General features: G+C 33.5%; 1 protein-coding gene across 9 annotated transcripts; it reads left to right on the top strand.

Moving 5' to 3' along the window:
* The first annotated feature begins 1,013 nt into the window (after positions 1-1,013).
* Positions 1,014-17,798, top strand: LOC128189071 (uncharacterized). Of its 9 annotated transcripts, none has more exons than XM_052860501.1 (12): positions 1,014-1,043; positions 5,136-5,189; positions 11,310-11,504; positions 11,880-12,112; positions 12,362-12,910; positions 13,012-14,006; positions 14,136-14,300; positions 15,084-15,281; positions 15,557-15,639; positions 16,047-16,091; positions 16,704-16,889; positions 17,055-17,798. In XM_052860501.1, exons 1-12 carry the CDS (start codon positions 1,029-1,031, stop codon positions 17,157-17,159), a joined length of 2,823 nt encoding a protein of 940 aa, XP_052716461.1. In that variant the 5' UTR covers positions 1,014-1,028; the 3' UTR covers positions 17,160-17,798. The 9 variants fall into 9 exon arrangements, with proteins under 9 accessions (XP_052716461.1, XP_052716462.1, XP_052716464.1 ...); XM_052860504.1 differs by lacking the exon at positions 1,014-1,043 and adding an exon at positions 2,876-3,033; XM_052860503.1 differs by lacking the exon at positions 1,014-1,043 and adding an exon at positions 2,878-3,039.
* Positions 17,799-18,845: the final 1,047 nt, after the last annotated feature.

Genomic DNA, 18,845 nt, shown 5'->3' with positions numbered 1-18,845 from the left:
GCGATAAGCGATACCAAAGGTTAAAAATATAAAGAGTAAACCAACGCCAGAGTAATGGTTTTGTTTTTAAAAAAACGTACTGTCCCAGAATACAAAATGTTAAAGATTGGAAAATAATTACAACATTACTGACACCATTATTTCCTAAGAATAATTAATTAATATTGAATGCTTATCACAATACCACAGGTTGATATCTTTATTACTACATTAAAGCTATACAGGTACAAGTATCAATATGACAAATCGAACAGAAAAGAATACCAGAACGAAAAGAGTTCGCGGCATAGTGTTGTAACAACAATATATATATAGAGGGATAAATACAACGAGAGGAATTTATTGCACCAGGCATACTAAATTGTAATAAAGTAGGGACCAATAATGTCAAATCTGGATATAGCAAACCAAATTGAATATACATTTACATTAAAAATTTTCCCCAAAAAATATTGTTATTTATAAAGATATGGTAAATCCACATCAATGAGAATGCATAAAAAAGGCAATAACTTTTTTGGTAAACAAGTTTTGTGGTCTCATTTTGATCACACATTGTAATTCAAAGACGAAAAATTGCTTTCCAAAATTTGTATATATGTGCGGATTGGTTGGACCCCCCCCCCCCAAAAAAAAAGTTACTCTATGAAAAATATACCATTCAGCAATTTTCAGACGTTATACTGGGCTAGAAAAAACGTCAAGTTTTGAAGTAAGTTGAAAAGAATTTCGATTTTTGACTTTTTTCTCCACTTCAAACGAACGTAATGAATTAAAATTGATTTTGTCGAACTTTTCTTCAGGTAAGTAATTGTCAATATTTTTAGCAACCGCGTGAAGAAAATTGCTAAAGTTTACATGTTAGGAATTAAGATATCGATTATTTTTGGTTGTAAGAAGGAAAACGTTTTTATTTATGTTAAAACAACTCTGATAATTGATAATAGTGGATGAAATTGGCAAAATCTGACTGTTGCATAGAGAATACTTTTAATACCGCCATAGAGAATACTCTTACGAATGCCACAATGGAGTCAAAATCGGTTTGTACTCAATCTGGTATTTTTACTTTTTAATTGTTGTCTTATTTTGAATGTGCTGTTACGTTTGCCACATACCATTGCAACTAATATGTCACGTAGAAACAATTAAATGTAATTTACTGTATTGTCGTCATTGCTGAACGCAGAGTACAAATAACAGGACAGTTTGCAAATTAGTAGTTATAGTGATCGAGTTATTTCTAGTCATTTTTGATGACGAGTAATTGGTAGCATGGTTGAAATGAAACGTTGGTAGGTGGTTAAATATGTTATTGGTTGGTTACATGTATAGATTATAGTTGCAGGTGATAAGAAATTAATCTCAAATTCGTGTTGTACAAGTTGTTCCACATGCGAAAAACTCTTGAGTGTGAGGACCAATTCTCCGATTTTCCCCCTGACTTTCAGCATTTGTATTTCAGCAAAAACACCATTGGGGCGTAAAATAATATTGTAACCAAGAAAAACTTTTTATCTTCCGATCTCTCCGAGCGATTTCTCTTGACTTATCGTTTGTTGGTTGCGGATGAACGGTTGTACAAGTGACCGGGTTGTTTTCTGGCTTAATTGATATTGTTGGTTTCCATTGAGTGGTCGTGGATTCTTTACAATTTTGGTGTTTTGTTGGTGATGGCAGTTTCTGTCGTTTTGGATAGTACGTCACTGGTGGTATCACAAGTTAGCGCTATTTTCAGTACTAACCAAGATGACCTATCGCCCATCGTTGTATATTTAAATCGTAAACTTTTGAACACGTTTAGATTTTAGTCGTAAATGAAACTACGGCACTATTTGTGACCAAATTTAGTGTGGAGCAGTACTAAAAAATGGGGGTTATATATAATGCGAATTGCTGATCCCCTTCTACTAAGGGACCATAAACACATAAACTGTGAAAATTGATGCAGTATGGGGGGAAAATAAGTTTATAACCATGTTTTTCATGTTAGGGCACGGTTATATTGATCCCATGCTGCATATGAAGTAAATCTTAAGAATCTTTTCTATATATTTCTGGAAATCTAGGTGGTAAACTGATATAATTTTTAAAAATTGAGCCAAGAAGACTATATCCAAATTATGAATTCAGTCACTGGGTGTCACGTCTGATGCCCGGGGGGGGGGGGGGGGGGGGGGGTATAGATTTTGTTTGTTATTCGATGTTAGTTGCTTGTTTGGACGATTGTAATTTGTTGTTCTATTTTTTCTTCGTTTGTTAGCATGCTTGATTTGATTGGATTAGTGTCTTCTGGTTTTTATTTATCAATTAGGTGGTTGTTTAACGTGCTTGATACGTTTAGTTGTATAATTGTTGTTTGTCGGTCAATTTGTTGATTTTTTGATAGTTGAACGTTTGTTTGGATATTAGCTAAAAGTCGATTTGTTTCGTCGTTTGTTATTCGTAGCGAGTTTCATCCCTCATTTTCTAAAAAAAATACCTGGTAGTTTCAAAAATCCAACTCATTTTTATTATTGACCACATGTATTACACAAATTTAGATCCGAGCAGTAAAAAAAAAAAATAGAAAAACCTAGACGATTATATTTTATTCACCTATTGATCGTTATGATAAACATAACACGTTGATTGGAACAATAAATTATCAAAAGTCACTCATTGTCTCGTTACTTAAAGCCCTATAATTGTGTATTAAATGGCTTATGACTTAACACAAAGAATTAATCGTTATCTCACAACGTTTTATAGAAAACATGGGTTGAAGGCTTTTTACCTTTCAATGGAAGATTAACTGCTAACAAAATAGAAACCATGCACCCCGGTGTTGCTGAACTTAAAAAAAATCTTTTAAAGTAGAAAGACATTTAATAAGAAGAAAGAGGTTTATGTTAATGATAGCTCGTGTAGTATACGTTTAAAAATGGGGTCTATCTTCCCAAAGAAGTGAATGATATATTCATGGTTTAAACTTATTGTTATTGTGATTGGAAAGTGATGATTGGAATGGGTTGTGGATCTTCCAAGATTACTGTAAGGGTATGGTTTTTGAAATCTCTCTCTCTCTCTCTCTCTCTCTCTCTCTCTCTCTCTCTCTGTAATGTTATCGTCATAGATTATCATGGAACCTTTTTTGAGTACTGCGTCTATGAGATAAAATAAACAACAATGAAAAAAACTTTCTAATTGCTTAGTAATCAAATTTTGACAACATTTTTAAATTAAAAAAAGAATCTTATGCATATATCTTAGCATGCATGCATATTTCAACTTTTATATACAAGTTTACATGTAAATCTTACACACTTATCTCTATACATTCATTAAGTATAAACATTCGTCGTATATTTTGATTTTTGCCCCATTTAAATTTCACGTCACATGAGTAATTTTTCCCCATATAATCGTAATGAAACTCAGAGCCCTGGGTCAAAGATCCAGACACTGTGTTTAATACGTTCTTCTATACAACCATAAATCCGATCAAGGCGTAATTCTACGAGAATTACACTGTATTTAAATTCACTGGTGAAAGAATCGGGTGGAATTTAAAGTTATTTATTATTATGGCATTTTATTACACACCGCGTTTTGAAGTTGGTTTTACGGACGAGGATTTTCTTTTTACATATTTTTTTCTCGCTCAACTCTGATTTACTAGTATATTGTTTGTCATCGTGCATAACAACGAAAAAAAAACGGTTTTCTTTTTAATTTAAAACTATGTGTCAAACTGGGGTGTTTGCTAGCCAAGTAAGTCAACAGGCAAACAGCAAAGTTTGGTTAAAAAAATTGATCCGACACGTTCCAATAAAAAAAGTACACTTAAAATAAATTGATGCTTCCGTTACTTACACACACGTAAAGAAATAATTGAACCAGGTTTTATATTTGTTCATCAAATAGTTTTAATTTTTGGGTCGGAAAATCATTGTATATGAAGATCTTTTAAGAAACACGGTTCCTATTATTCAAGATAAGCGAAGCCTGTGATATAAATGTGCATAGAAATGAAAACACGAAGATTTCCTTAGGTAATAAAATCGATGCATCAGATCTTATTGATAGCGGGACTGTCGTGATCCAGGGTGGTGAAAATAATCTTTTGAAGCATAAGCATGATCCCCTGCAGTTTGGTTAATAGCTGGGTGTTGACGTTCTGTGTTTGTGTATATTTTTTTTTCAAAAAAGCAGACCGTAGGATAGAAATTTTTCTTTAACCAATCTAAAGTCGCTCTCTGCTTCTTGGGACTTTTTTTGTCATTTGTCATTATGTAACCCAATGTAAAAGCGAAAGAAATAGGTCTGCCAGTTTTATTCTCTTTATGAGAAATGGGCAGGCATAGCCTACATTCACTTCTCAAACGGGAATAGTCTGCCAGCAAAGCGGAAGAAGCATGACTGCTGGCTTACCCAATCACTGTTCTTCTATACAGAAATATTTCAATCCCACTTTGTTTATAAATCTTTTGACATCTGTATTTAGAAAATTTACATTGTCCGAATGGAAGAGTACTTATTTACTTAATGAATGTAGGCCTTAGATCAAGGAACAAACTACTTTTATTTACGTTTATAAATAGGATTTTGAAATCACGTTTCTATTATTTTGGTTTTAGCCAAGGTTTTCTTTCACACAATCTTCACTTTTCTTACATTGTTACATCCAAACAAAGATATATAAATCTAATTACAAGGGGATTTAAAGGGTGGATTTTTATGATTGACAAAATAAGACTTAATTACCTTTTTGGACTTTCCAAGGGCCATTGGAAATATTTGCTAGATAAAAAAAACTTTGTTGTTCTTCTGTTCTTCATGTAGATACGTTCCATGTGTTATTTTCGCCCCTTTTCATTTGTAAAGGGTTTTGCCCCGTCTTTGAATTCGCCCAGACAAAGTTATGTTAAAAGAGAAATAATTTAAAACTTTGGATTTCGCCCAGTCTTATTAAATTCGCTCGCTGACAACGAGGGCGAGAGGGACGAAAATAAAACTTGGGCGAATATTTCCTTGTATACAGTAGCTGGTTTCGTGAATGTATTTTCTTTTATAAAATTCAATATTAGTACATGTTTACAAAATATTTGTCCAAACTATTTCAACAGAGAGACACTTTTCATTTTTTTTTGCAGGAGCATGATATAGAAGGCCAAAAACAGAATGGAGAGAAACCGAGAGAGAATAAGGTAAATTGTTTGGCAGTACTGTAAACCAAGTATCATAAACTTTCTTTTTATTTGCGAATATCTGATTAAAAAGCAATTCGTGACCATTAATTTTATGATTTAAATATTTCTTATTGAAATTCAAATGGATTGGGTAACAGACGTTAATTTCGGCGACCAAATACTAGAGGTCTGTCTATTCATCTTAATGCACTAGTTCGCGACGATATATTATATTATTTATATACATGTGTATACGCAAATATAGGTGCTTGCAAATATTGCGAATATTTATCGCACGCGTACATTTCTTGGTTAGCAATGTTTCAGTCTTTAGTTTACTAACCACTACTTTTCTCAGAGCTACAGGTCTTCTAGTCATTCTAACGAATCATTATGAAAAGGGACTATTTTTTCTTTATGTAACAATATGAGTTATGATTGGTAATACATGTATTTGTCATTTATGGTGATCTATAACTGATCTAATATACAGGTTTATAGGTCTCTCTCTCTCTCTCTCTCTCTCTCTCTCTCTCTCTCATTGATGGTCTTCTGTTGACTTGATTTTATGTTAAAACACAAATTTTTTTCCACGAGTTTCTTTGCATGTTTTTTTTACATACCGTACGCCTATTAAATTTCTTTATTATTACCAAAAAAAAAAAAAATTCAGAAAAAAAAACTACTGATTGAAAGTTGGCTATTTACATAAGTTTTATGGAATGGTATTTTTATTGATATTAAAAATAGACCTTGAAATGAATAGATATATAGATCAAAGATGTATGTAATGTTCGAAAAAAAATTAAATTGTTGAGATAACTTTTTTGAAATAAAAATCACATGTTCAAATAATAATCGAATCTTTGCATTCAAATATAGGTCAAGGCGACTTTAAACTGCTGCCTATTTAAACGTGGTTTGAAAAAAAAACTTTGTATTATCTGATATGTAATGGTACAAAGCAGTACCGGTAATATTTAATTAAGTCACAGGTTCTTGTTTTTGTGAAAATCTTAGTCTTATAGTACTACAATACTATGCAGTAGAAACAACAATGAAATTAAAATTAAATCCTTCACTCTCGCGTATTTGATATGTCACAGCGACACACCGTATCAAATACGAGATCTAATTTTAGTTCAATACATGCATGATGACATTGAAAGAAAATTATCTCAGAAAAATATCCCTCCAATGTCTTCTTGTGCCAAAAAATTGTTGAATTTAAAAAAAAGAATTAAGAAATAGGTTAAAGAGATTTGCCCCATAGATCATTTATATTGAAGAACAAACTTTTACTTATTGTCTTAAAAAATGTATATCATTAACATCGAATAAATGTATTTTCGATAAAAGGGTAATGAAGAGTCCATAAAGTTTAGAATTTATAACAGTGATTTTAATGAATAAACAAAAGGTAAAGGAAAGTGTTATGTTATCAATGACACTTGATCTAGATAATATATGGATCCCATTGGTTAAGCGATGTTTTGCAGGACGAGAAAATTGATTGGCTACCCTAAACTCCTCTAAATAGTCTCGAAAACTGTGTCTTTTAAATGCAGATTAAAGTAAATCTTTTTAGAGGTATTCTATAATTTAAATGCTTGACATATTTATGGAAATGTTGAAATTAATGTTTATTTTCGTTAAACAAATTTGCTGGTTGATGTTTGTGACTATTCTTGTGTAATTTTGAAGAGTTTTATTGTGTCGTAAAATGTAAAGGTATCGTTTAACAACACTTTGAAATTGGTTGTAAATTAGAATAGTGATATAGGGGAAGTTGACCGAAATCTCTCTCTCTCTCTCTCTCTCTCTCTCTCTCTCTCTCTCTCTCTCTCTCTGTGTGTTAGATGAAAAGGGATGAAGTGGATCTCTCCTGCAGTTTGGTTTATAACTGGGTATTGACTTTTTGATCACTTCATAATATTTAAAGAATGATTCTCTCTTACTTATATTTTTTTCAGCAATTGTACGATTGAATATTCAAATAGTCCTTGTTGAAATGTATTTGACTGTTTGCTACAAAATCTATTCCAGACAAAGACGCTGGAAAATGTAAATATCAAAAATGCAGCTTTCTCTTTGAATTGGTGTATCATCAAACATGACTATGATAGACTTTGTTGTGGTTCATCATTTCTAACTATAGGCCTATATTGCATCCTAATGATATGCATGGATTATCACATCGTTATAGGGTCTATTTGTGCGTGTAAGGGCGTTATCACTTCAAAAAAAAACTTTGTTTATTCAGACTGAAGTGTTTGAGATTGTTCTACATAAGCATAATGATACGCATATATCTTTGCTCATCCAGTCTGTTTGTATCTTATGTATATATATATATTAATATGACTTTTACCTCCTGTACCGTTTATATGGTTGTGAGAGAATAAATAAATTTAAGTGAATTATAAAGTTTATATTATGTGCTTGTTTTAGATGTTTATCTAGGTGATAAAGAAAAATAAATATTCATACAATATTAAAGTTTCCCCCATAAGATGCTACATCACAAGATAAAGTTTAAATGTACTAGAATAAACAATCTAGCATATTTTACACCTTTAAGTTTATAGTTCTCTTATAACGAAACAGCTTTTCAAATTGTCTTGGCAAGGGTGATGGAAAATCAACGGAAGACTTAAAATATGTTTAACTATTTGTGTAATAAACTTTCAATGTTATTTTAATGCAGTGCAAATTTAATCGCGTATTAAACTTTCACTGTCACCTTAAATTGTATGAAAACATGATGCTCAAGTTTATAGAATAAAAATTCAAATTAGAATCGGGAAATCTCTACCATGATATATTTATGTGTCTTAAAATTAGACATTGCATGTTTTATGAATCTCTTCAAAGTATCTTCGAGTGGTTGGGTTTACTTATGAGCACATAGTAGATTTTTTTCTGGGGGTAGTTAAAGTACAATAGAATAAATGATCCTAGCACAAGAATAAATACCCGTATAAATCAATAATTTATTATCCAACATGAAGAAAGTTTCTTTGTAATAAATTGCTTCACATGCCAAAGCGAAAAGGTAGCTAGATATGACTTCCGTATCGCCTTTGTAAATATGAACAGTCCAATGGTCTCTTAGTTTACTTATAGGAAGTTCTTTAAAAAGTTGGAGATAAGTTTTAACTTTATCAGATACTCTCAAAACTTCATCCATAAAACATGACCGTAGCTGGTTAAAACTTGTGCTCGGACTGAATTATGGGCAAGAAAACTAAGGTAATATGATGATTTTAATTTCTTGGTTTATAAGTGATTAAAAAAGATTATTTTTTTAAATATAAAATGTCAAACTCAAGTGCTTCTATGTAAAATAAGTTAAACTGTATTCATGACTTGAATGTAGATTTTATACAGGTGAATCTCTCGTCACTTTTTCTGGCACGGTAGTGACCGATTGCGTTTTATCTTTTTAATTTACTTGATTTATTTTTGGTCATATTTCTGAAACTATTATTACATCTTGGCTTCAAAAGTTTTCCAATACTAGTAAATTGATTGCAATTTAAACGGTCAGACACACACGTTTAATTTAGCTTTACTTAGCTCTAATAGTATTTTGTTTTAAGAAGTTATCATTGATTGGAATTTAGATGAATAAATTTAACCGAAATAAAAAAAAAACCAAGGGACTTCCCCTCTCAAGAATATCCCCTGGTTTTTTATTTAGCGTACCTTCATGAGTTCCCCCTACCCTTTTGATCACATACGACATTTAAAATATCGATTTAAAGGTCTCTGGATATATTGTTTACACGGAGTCACAATTTGTATTTTAACAAATGGCTTTGAAAAGTTTTGGAATGAGGTTGTAACACACACTGAGATGTGTTAGGAAGTAGTAGACCTGTGTGCTTTGTTCGCGTTGATGGGAAGTAAAAATAAAAAAATAATTGTTGACAATGGGAGTAATTTCATCCAAAAAAAATCCGGACCCCGAGGCCCCGTCCTCAACGGAGCCTTCGTTTGGAAAACCTAAGGTAAACTGTGGCCTATTTCGTGGGTTCATTTACTTATTATGTTTATGTTATATGATTAACAAGTATTTTGTAATTTTAATATCCACCAGTTAAAAATCTGCTTCTGATAAAACTTTTAAAAAACCTGGGCAATTGTAGTCGGTTTTGAGTCGAGTTAATTCGGGGTATTTTGAAAATGCTGTCGGTTGACTTGTTTTTTTTTTGTTTTGATTTTGTTTTGGTGTGGACATCAGTCGGCTTCCAGTTTGGGAACAAGCCCATGTGTATTTTGTTAAGTCAAAAAATTCCACTTACAAAGATAGTGGTGAACGATTGGAAAATGAAATCGAAACTGCAGTTCGTGAATCGTAGATTTCGACATTTTGTATTGCCCAGAGTTATCGTCCTTAGTTAAAATATGATTTGCGATAACAATTTTTAAAAAATGATTATAAAATGTTAATAAAAATTAAAATGTATTACATTTGAGACAAAAATATTTTCTAGACAGTATACATTTTCATTCGAAGCGTAAAAAAGAAAAAAATACCAACCAAGAATCCTTCTCAATTTATTAAATAATTAAAATTATAGAGCCCTTGTGCACTCATTTACAACGTTACATAAGAAATTGTCGTCTTGATCGTTTTATGATTAAATGTTTGAAGAAAAAAAACCACGCAACACTCTCACTTGATTAATGTGGATTTACAGCTTAACAGTTGAAAAGGTCACATAGCGATATATATCCAGTCCGAGAGATTTTCTAAAGGGCGTTAATCGCCTTTGACCTTTGCTAATACACTGAAGCCCAACAATGGAAATTCTATTTATCCATGTATAGCATTCATTTATTCCTAAGCGGCCTATGTTGTGAAATGTTAACTTTACCGTTTGTCAAACACGGTGTAGCGGGGCTTTATGAAAGCGTTTCAAGAAAAGTTTGTTCCTGTGTACTGTACTTTATACTATTTTGGTGGCGACCGTGTAATCATCCTTAATCTCCAAAGCGGTCAGTTAGCAATTGTTCATATTATATCCATGCATCATTTCCCCGTGTTAAAAGTAAGAACTTGATTTGGATAAGTAACATGTATAGCACTTAGCTTTTTTTGTACTTGAGGGATAAGGGAAATTTTTGGATGTTTCGTTATGATTTCTCTTCGAGTTTTGCGTGAAACGCAAGCGGCAGCTAGTAAAAAGGTTAGTGGGTTTGGTTGTTTGTGGTTGGCAGACCTTTTGTAAACGTAATTTTGAGGGATTATGTAAGTCTTTTTTTTTTTGCAACAGTACCGTTGTAATAGTCTTGTTCCATGACCAAAGCGACTATTTTCGTCTTCGTCTGAAACTAATTAAACTTGTGTCCATCAATTTGATTCATCGGAAGATCTTTACAGAATAGACAACTGTCTTTAATTTAACAATTTTGCAGAAAGATAAGAAGGTACATGTAGATTTGGAATATATGATGTATTAAAACCGATGATACAGCCTCATGTTTTTGAATCACCCATTGATTGTTATCTACATATACTGTCATTGTAAACAAGTTGCAGCCTTAGTGAACAGCATATTCTATGATGTGTTATTCAGAATCTTTGCAATGAAACAATTAACTGATCATAAAGTAAAACTCCGGTAAATAACTTTAATTGAATTTTTAATTTTTTTTTTACTATTGAAACAGTTATCTCCGCCCGTACTAAATTACTAATTACTGATGTAATTTCACTGGTGTCACTTTCAAACATTTTAGCAGTCATAAAATAGGACTCAATTTTACTCCCTTTAAACCAATGAAAAAAAAAATCAATTGCTATGCGAGAGAGAAGCCCTTTCATGTCATAATTTTACTATCCCGACCACTATTCGTTCCGTCCAAAGATATATAAACGAGAATTGAGTAAACTTTGGAATGTCTATTACTAGTGTCAGTCTATAATTGTCAAAGAACGAGCACGAATGTTCAATAACTAATCCTGGAAGATAAACATACACAATGCCACTGTTGTCACCCGACCGGGAAAGCAGACGGTTTTGAGATGACACTAGTAAAACATGCCTTCCAATTTCTGCCGGAATTATCAAAAAGACATTTTGAGATACAGTTGTTTGAATAATTTTTCTTGTCTGTTTTCTTCTGAAGGTTGCACCAGAACTGGGCCGTCTGCTTTCCACTTACCAGTTGATCCCGTCCTTCAAAGAATGCGCGGAGTTGCACTGTTTTGCAGACGATGTGGAGAAGGCCAAACTTCTCCCGCCGCCTATTCCACCCACAACAAAGAAGCATGAGATCTTTGACATCAACAAGTACAAGAAAGTGGACGAACGGGCCGTCAAGGTATGGAAAAACACTTTCTTTTCGTTCGATGATCTATTAGTCTAGAACGATATGGGTTTTTTTTTTGAGGGGGTATCTTCTGACATCATAACTTCCCACACCATCATATCACTAAAATTTTGTAACATTATTGCATTTCTTTTGATTTTCGTTTTACTTTTTTCTTCGCGTGGTTCAAATATGCCTGCTGATATTAAAACATCAATATAATGACTAGAAGCTTTATTATCTTGTATCATTTCTTCTGAGTTTTATGTCACCCTTTTTTTTGTTATGTGGAACTTTATAACTTCCGTGCAATATCATGAAAAATAAAGCTTTGATATCTTAAAACATTTCTTTTGAAGTTTCGTTCATTCACTTTTGCATTTACAGGCCCCGTCCAAGTTACTGAAGCAGCCTCTGAGTAACCTGGTGGAGTACCTGACCGAGGGCCTGGAGGATGATCTGTCCAAGGTTCGTGCCATTTACCGCTGGGTCACGTGTCAGCCCGTGGACAGCATGAAGATCCCCAACAAGGAACCTTCCCAGTCCCACACCATGTTCCAGCTGTGGCGGATCAAACATCGCAAAGGAAACTATGCCCAGCTGATCAGCCTTCTATGTCGGTATGTTGACATCTTTTATATGATTATTCTTCATCCTGGAGAAAACAATCAAAGTTTTAAAATATTTATAATTATACATGAACAAATAAGCTTATATTTTTTTCTTTTTACGCAATAAGGCATTGGATTGCAATTCATTGTTTTACTTGTTGTTTTTGTTTTTTTTTTAAAATGAACGATGCAAGAACTTTAGATTATAATAGCATTTTGCAAAGGTTACAGTAATCACATGCAACAATTGCTTTGCAGATTTGCTCAGCTGCCTTGCATAATAATCCATGGAAAATTAAAAGGATCTACATACGAAGTTGGCGAGAAGTTGGACGAGGAGCAACATTATGGCGAATGGAATGCTGTTCTGGTTGATGGAAACTGGCGTTTCATCAACGCATACTGGGGCACATGCGCAGAGGGTGGAACAGAAGAAGAGATGTGGGAGGTTGTGGACAAGGGGGATGGAGAATTAAAGGGTGACCAACAAAGCAGACAGTTGTTTTATTCTTGTGACGAGAACTATTTTCTGACTGACCCGGAGCAGATGGTCAGTACACACTTGCCGAGTCAGCCATCGTGGCAGCTTTTGGCAAATCCGGTTACGGAGGACGACTTCACGGAAAATGCATTTTTGAAAGACAGATTTTTCAACATGAATCTGAAATTAAAGAAACCAAAGAAATGTGTGGTTATGTGTCAAAGTGAAACAGAACTAGTTTTCGAAATACCGAAAGAACGATCATTGAACCTTGATTTTCAGCATTTGTTGTTCAGAATGAAATCAACACAAGGGAACCTTCCACGGTATGTAGAGAAATACTTGTACTTTTGAGTAAAAACGAAAAATAATTAATTGAATTCTTTTAAATTGTGAGACATAACATTTCACTTTATCTTTTCTATAGGTACGATCGATATGTATTTCTGCAAAGAACAAATGATGAGACGCTTCAAATTCGAGTTCGATCCCCGGTTGCCGACACGTTCCGTTTCGAACTTGTTGGGAAAGATGTAACGGTGAGAGATAAGACATACGACTATGACTGGATCGCCATATACAAACTAGTGTTCGGAAAAGACGATGATTCGATTGAGCCTTTCCCAGAATGTCCGATCATTGGCTGGGGGCCTGGTCGGGCGATGATGGAATTCGGCTTGGCACCGATGAGTCATTTCGGAGGAGAAATAAAAAACAAAGACGATGGAAAGATTGAGGTTAAATTCGGAACAACCAGTGACAAGGACTGGAATAAAGTAAAAATCCACGGAGAGTTAGTCAAGGGAGGTGGTGAAAGCGAGCCTCTACCTGACCACGTGATTCATCGCGTGGAAAACGGTGACGTCATATTCAATGTTAACACACCAAAAACCGGCGAGTACGCTCTGAAGCTGTACGCAAAAGGTGAACGGGACAAAGAGGCTAAGAACATTTGTAATTACATGATTACTTCGGAGCAGAAGGGAGAGAACTATGCGTTTCCTCGTGGATTCCAAGGTGGTCTTGGGCCTAAAGAAGCGTTCAATTCTCTTGGTCTTCGAGCGCTTTCGCACCAATCTGGCATGATAGAGACTGACGAGGAAGTGCTAGAAATTTCTTTCGAAAAAACTAATGAGAATATTGAACTGTCTTTAAGCCTTACGGGAAATACAATTCGACCAGAAATGGCCAAACGATTGATAGAGGAAACAGTGGAAGGCAATATAGTAACGTACAAAGTAAGACTGCCGCAGACTGGTAATTACGGAATCAAAGTAATGGGAAATCGCGGGAGAGGGAACGAGAACGTGTATGATTACGTGGTACAGTACAAGAAATCCCACAAAAAGAAATCCAAGCCTTCACAAAATGCGGCTCCAGAAATGCCTAAACCTCCGCCAGAACCACAAGTACAGAGAGATCGTAAGCATTTTTTATGCTATTTGATTGCTATATATGACTGTAACCATAGGCACTGTACATTGTAATGCGTTAAAGTGTATTTAAAGACAATACATAACATACGTTTCTGTTTTCTTTTCACGTTTACAGCAAGATTAACTGAATACATTCAAACGATGAAGAAAGCCATTCAGGAGCAAAACGAGACCGACCTGGAGCTAGCTCTTGACGACCTCAAGAATCTTGGTCTACCAACCGTGAAGGATGAAATCCAATATGGCGAGACCGAGCTTGATGTGATGCGGTGTCGGCGAGGTACGGTGATTCATTATTTTACTGTGGCTTCGTATGTAAATAGTTATGTCAAAATTATTTCCAACTAAAATGGAGACGGAGAAAGTAATTTTGAACGACTTTGAAATTAAGATCTTTTAATGGGCTTACTGTCTTTTGCCACGGTTAGTTTTGGGTCTTTCAACTAATATGTTCCATCATTTACTGTGAAAAGGCACCTACATATTAGTAGTCCATCCCATAGATGAAAAATGAAACATAGGGGGTTCTGCTCCCATGGGGATTGATGCTGTGAATTGCAACTCAATTTTGTTCTTTTACCAAGTCTTAAATGGTAATTTATTAAAGTTTTCTCTGAATAAAATATACTACTTTAAAATTATTAGAAGATATGCATGTAACTACTTTAAAAACAAGTAAACTGTTTGTTAGAACTGACGGTACCTAATTATTTTCAAATTTTCAACTGAGACTTTACTTCCCAATGATCATATTTTACTATAACGCTCAAAATGGCAAATCTCATTGAAAGAAAGACAACTTTTAAAAGTTACATACATGTATAGTTGAATTTTCTGTTAAATTTTTGTTAAGAATGTAGTTTTTAACACCTTGCACAGTCTATGTCTGTCGTTCAAATCTTGCACAAGTTACCTGAGTAGTAGGATTTCCCTTTTCTTCCAAACCTTATCAGTCCGTATAGCTATTGAAAAGTTGCCAATCTGCAATTGTACTTTGATTTTTAACAAATTGATTAACACACACGATAAACCATTACTTTTTTTTTTTTTAAATTTAATATAGAACTTAACGAAGCTACAGAACTGAAGGACATGGACGCATTAAAGAGCGCCCTGCAGCTGACCAAGACTAAGAATGTGGAAAACCGACTGACCGAAGAAGTCGTTCGCGCCAAGGCAATGCTTGATCGTCTGCGAAACATCGCCAAACTCATGCACGCCGTACTGGGTCTGGACCAGAAAACGATTGCAGAAATCAGAGGTATACTATATATTATGTCGTTATATTCGAAGCTGGTGATAAAAACCCAGAGTGCAACTGAGTGCATCAGAGTGCAGCTAGATTAAGTAATTTGTTTCACTTTGTTGAGGTTACGTAACAAACACACGTCCCCCAGTGTTTCACAAAAGAAAACAATAATAAATTTTGAAAATTGTTTTCATTATTTGATTCAATAAATCACGATTAATTGGTTTAATTTAGAAAGTTTTTTGTAGAAAAAGATTTATTTCTAACCTGATCCTCTGATATTTCAGGATATCAACATCCGCCTCCGGCTGTACATCACGTGATGATGGCGTCACTGCTGTTGCTAGGACACTGGGAGGAGGAAACTGAGGTAAGGACACTCCTTTTGAAACCAGTCTTTTTTTAGGTTGTGAGTTTGTGTAGCACAAATAGCAAATATCTTTTAGAAGTAGTATATAGTTACATGTAGTGTGTTTTTTTTGGAAGTGATATTTTTTGTATGTGTAATAAACATAAATAATTGGGTATACCAGTAGTAGTTTTGTTTTTAAACAATACATGTACATGCATGTAAATATACTAGTAGTGCTCCGAATACATTTACATGTTTATTTTGGTAAAAATAACAGCACTTAACAATATTTTTTAGAGCAATTTCATTGCACTTATCTGTTTCAAAAAATAACTTAAAATGTGAACAAATTACTGAAAAGAAATTGATTACTATAGTTAATATGATGACTTGTTATAATAAAACTTTTTTGCTAATGTTCAAAGAAAATTGTGAAGCGTTACAAGGACCCAGACTTCCATTGTACAAGTGTGAGGGTTTCAAGCATATTTCATCTTATACATAATCCTGCATGAACTCAGCTGTATTAGCATCCATTTGACCGAATTGTATGCTTTAACCATGTGCATAAGAAATAAAAACCCCTCCTTGCAATGTTATTGCGTGTCGAACGACAATTACACGTTTATTACTTTTATATCTACGTTATATGAAACATATTTATAGTCAAAAATTGCTAAGAACTGTGATGTATGCATGCACCTTATATAATTGCTTTCCATATTCAAGAATGTAGATTTAAACATGTGGTGAACTCAGAATTATAAATTCTGGTTTTAGAAATTTACAACTTCATACATTATTCGTGCACAATCATATTGAAAGGAACTCATTATATAAACAATGCTTACTTTATTCATGTATTTTCTAGGGGGTTTTTTCTGCTGTTGTTTTTGTTGCTGCTTTCGATCTGTTTTTGCAGTGGTTATTACATGTATAATGTTTAAATTTGAAAACTTGTGGGGGAAAAAAATTAATCACATTTTTAGCATAGATTTATTCAGATAGCTTTATCAATAATTTCGGAACAAAATAATTTTAAATCAAATAGTTTACATCGTACTTTTTCCTTATTTCTGTAGGACTGGAAGAACGTACAAATCGCTCTTGGAAAGCTGGGAAAAGACTCTATTAAGCGAAAAATTCAAGAATTGAAAGTAAATGACATACCACTAGATGTCGCTTTGGGAGCACGTGACTTGATTCGAGATTTCACTTTAGATCAAGTGCGCATGGTCAGTGCTGGTGGAGCAACGTTTTATATTTGGGTATGTTCACAACTGAAACTCTTCTAATTTACCTTTTCGATCTAGAATACCAATGTTTTGACTTAAATTTACGTGCAGTTGGTTAATTTCTCTTTCTGTGAATCCTTCATCATAGTTTTTTACAACCTGTGACGTAATACATTTTGACTATTTTTATTTGTTTAGGTCCGAGGCTTGACAGAGGAAATAGAGAAGAGAAATGCAGAAATAGTACATACAGTTCGTCCACGAACGAGTCAACGAAGAAAAGAGAAAACTTCAGTCGGATAAAGGGAAGCAATAAATCAAATAACCATGAATCGTCTCTGTTGCCAAATAGTTGCCTTTCATTTATATATGAAATCCATTGTATATAATTATTAAAAGTTATTATCATGTAATGCACTTTTAAAGATCCATTTTATTTATTTATTCAAATATTCAAAATATAATTAAATGTGAATGAGTTAACTTTACATGGAACAATGTACTTATTGCACAAGAATAATATCGTACTGTTTGGCCATATGATTTCAAGTGTGGTATTTTTCAGAGCATTTTGACTTTTTAAAAAAATTTTATAATCATGTATTTATATATGTACTGTAACTTAGGAGAGTTTGTGACTGTAGTGTGTGTTTGAGTGACTGAAATCGATCATTTATAAGCTATTCCACATAGAGTCATGTCTCGTTGCTTTTATTTGAATTCCAAGTATTTTCCTATCCGTCCGTCACAATTTTTCTCTCTGTAAACTATGATGTTTTCTGTGATGTGTAAATAAACTCCCGTCCAAATAGCGTTTATTGTGAGACTATTGCGTCACCCATCCTGCTTGTTTATTTACCATAAACCAATAGTATTATGTGCAGATTCAAAATAAAGTTATGTTTTGTTTAATTTTGAGTAATAAAATTATTCGGTATACTATTTTTGTCTTGTTTTTAAACTGGTTATAGAAAAAATAACCACCTGCGTTCTTCTCTCACTTTAAAATGATTGTTAAATATAGAGGTTTAGTTTATACATTCAAGTTGGAAAATTTTCAGCGATTCATTTTACGTTAAATTACAAAATTTAACAAATGTTGGTAGGTTTTGTCACCAGATCAAATTTGAGGACCATTCGTTTGTTTGCCAATTATCAACTTCGAACGTTGTTTCGTAAAAAAAAATGTTTTAATCCCATTACTTTAGACATTTTTTCTGCTACACCTAAGTCAGATGAGTAAAAATTACAATACTGTTTGTGAATTCACCCAATTGTAATCATTTTGATATATATTTTTCGTCGTATAAGCATAAGCACTTGTTTGTGCAATGAAAACTTCACCCGACATAATAAAACTAACAGACAGCATGTTATTGTGTTGTGTGTTGTTGTATTATTATACTTGGGGTCGAAAGGTTTCCAAGTTTCCTCTTTGCAAACACCGTATCAAAAAGTGTTGGAGTGTTGTAAACAACATACCGTATTAACTAACGGTTAAAGGCCCATGGTTTTGAATATTGTTTATGGTCAATGTTGTCTGCAATCATTAGATTTATAACTTATATACATTACATGTAATTTAACATTAATATCAGAACAAGCTGAGGAAATGGGGTGCGGACATACATACTTTTTAAACTGTGTTTTATCTTTATCCTCTATCCCTCAAAGAGGATGGGAATAGTTTCAAATCCAGTTTTACACTGGAATACAGTAAAATACGCTTATAACGAAGTCCCAGGGACAAGCAATTTTACTTCGTTATAAGTGTAATTTGTTTTATTATACTTTCATGTTAAATGCTAAAATCTGATTGGTTTAGACGCAGTTGATAATCCGTTCTATTACCCTCATCGTTAGCAACACACTTAGCAACGGGTAACACAACGATTTGTTACATGCGCGTAAATTATGCCGTAGAATTCACGTAATTTCTATATAAAAGCAATATAAAAATTCTCTAAAATTAAGACATTCGGTATAATA

The sequence above is a fragment of the Crassostrea angulata genome, chromosome 6 (genome assembly GCF_025612915.1).
Source record: "Crassostrea angulata isolate pt1a10 chromosome 6, ASM2561291v2, whole genome shotgun sequence".
Lineage (NCBI taxonomy): Eukaryota > Metazoa > Mollusca > Bivalvia > Ostreida > Ostreidae > Magallana > Magallana angulata.
Note: the sequence above shows the minus strand (reverse complement) of the source record. Positions and strands in the feature narration are given on the sequence as shown.

What these genes read in the sequence shown, in the direction of transcription:
- LOC128189071 (XM_052860503.1), top strand. Translation starts at nt 2,998, where the DNA reads ATGATTGGAATGGGTTGTGGATCTTCCAAGATTACTGTAAGG. An exon ending in ACACAAGGGAACCTTCCACG is followed by an intron (nt 12,911 to 13,011) that starts GTATGTAGAGAA and finishes TCTTTTCTATAG; the next exon opens with GTACGATCGATATGTATTTC. An exon ending in AACGATTGCAGAAATCAGAG is followed by an intron (nt 15,282 to 15,556) that starts GTATACTATATA and finishes CTGATATTTCAG; the next exon opens with GATATCAACATCCGCCTCCG.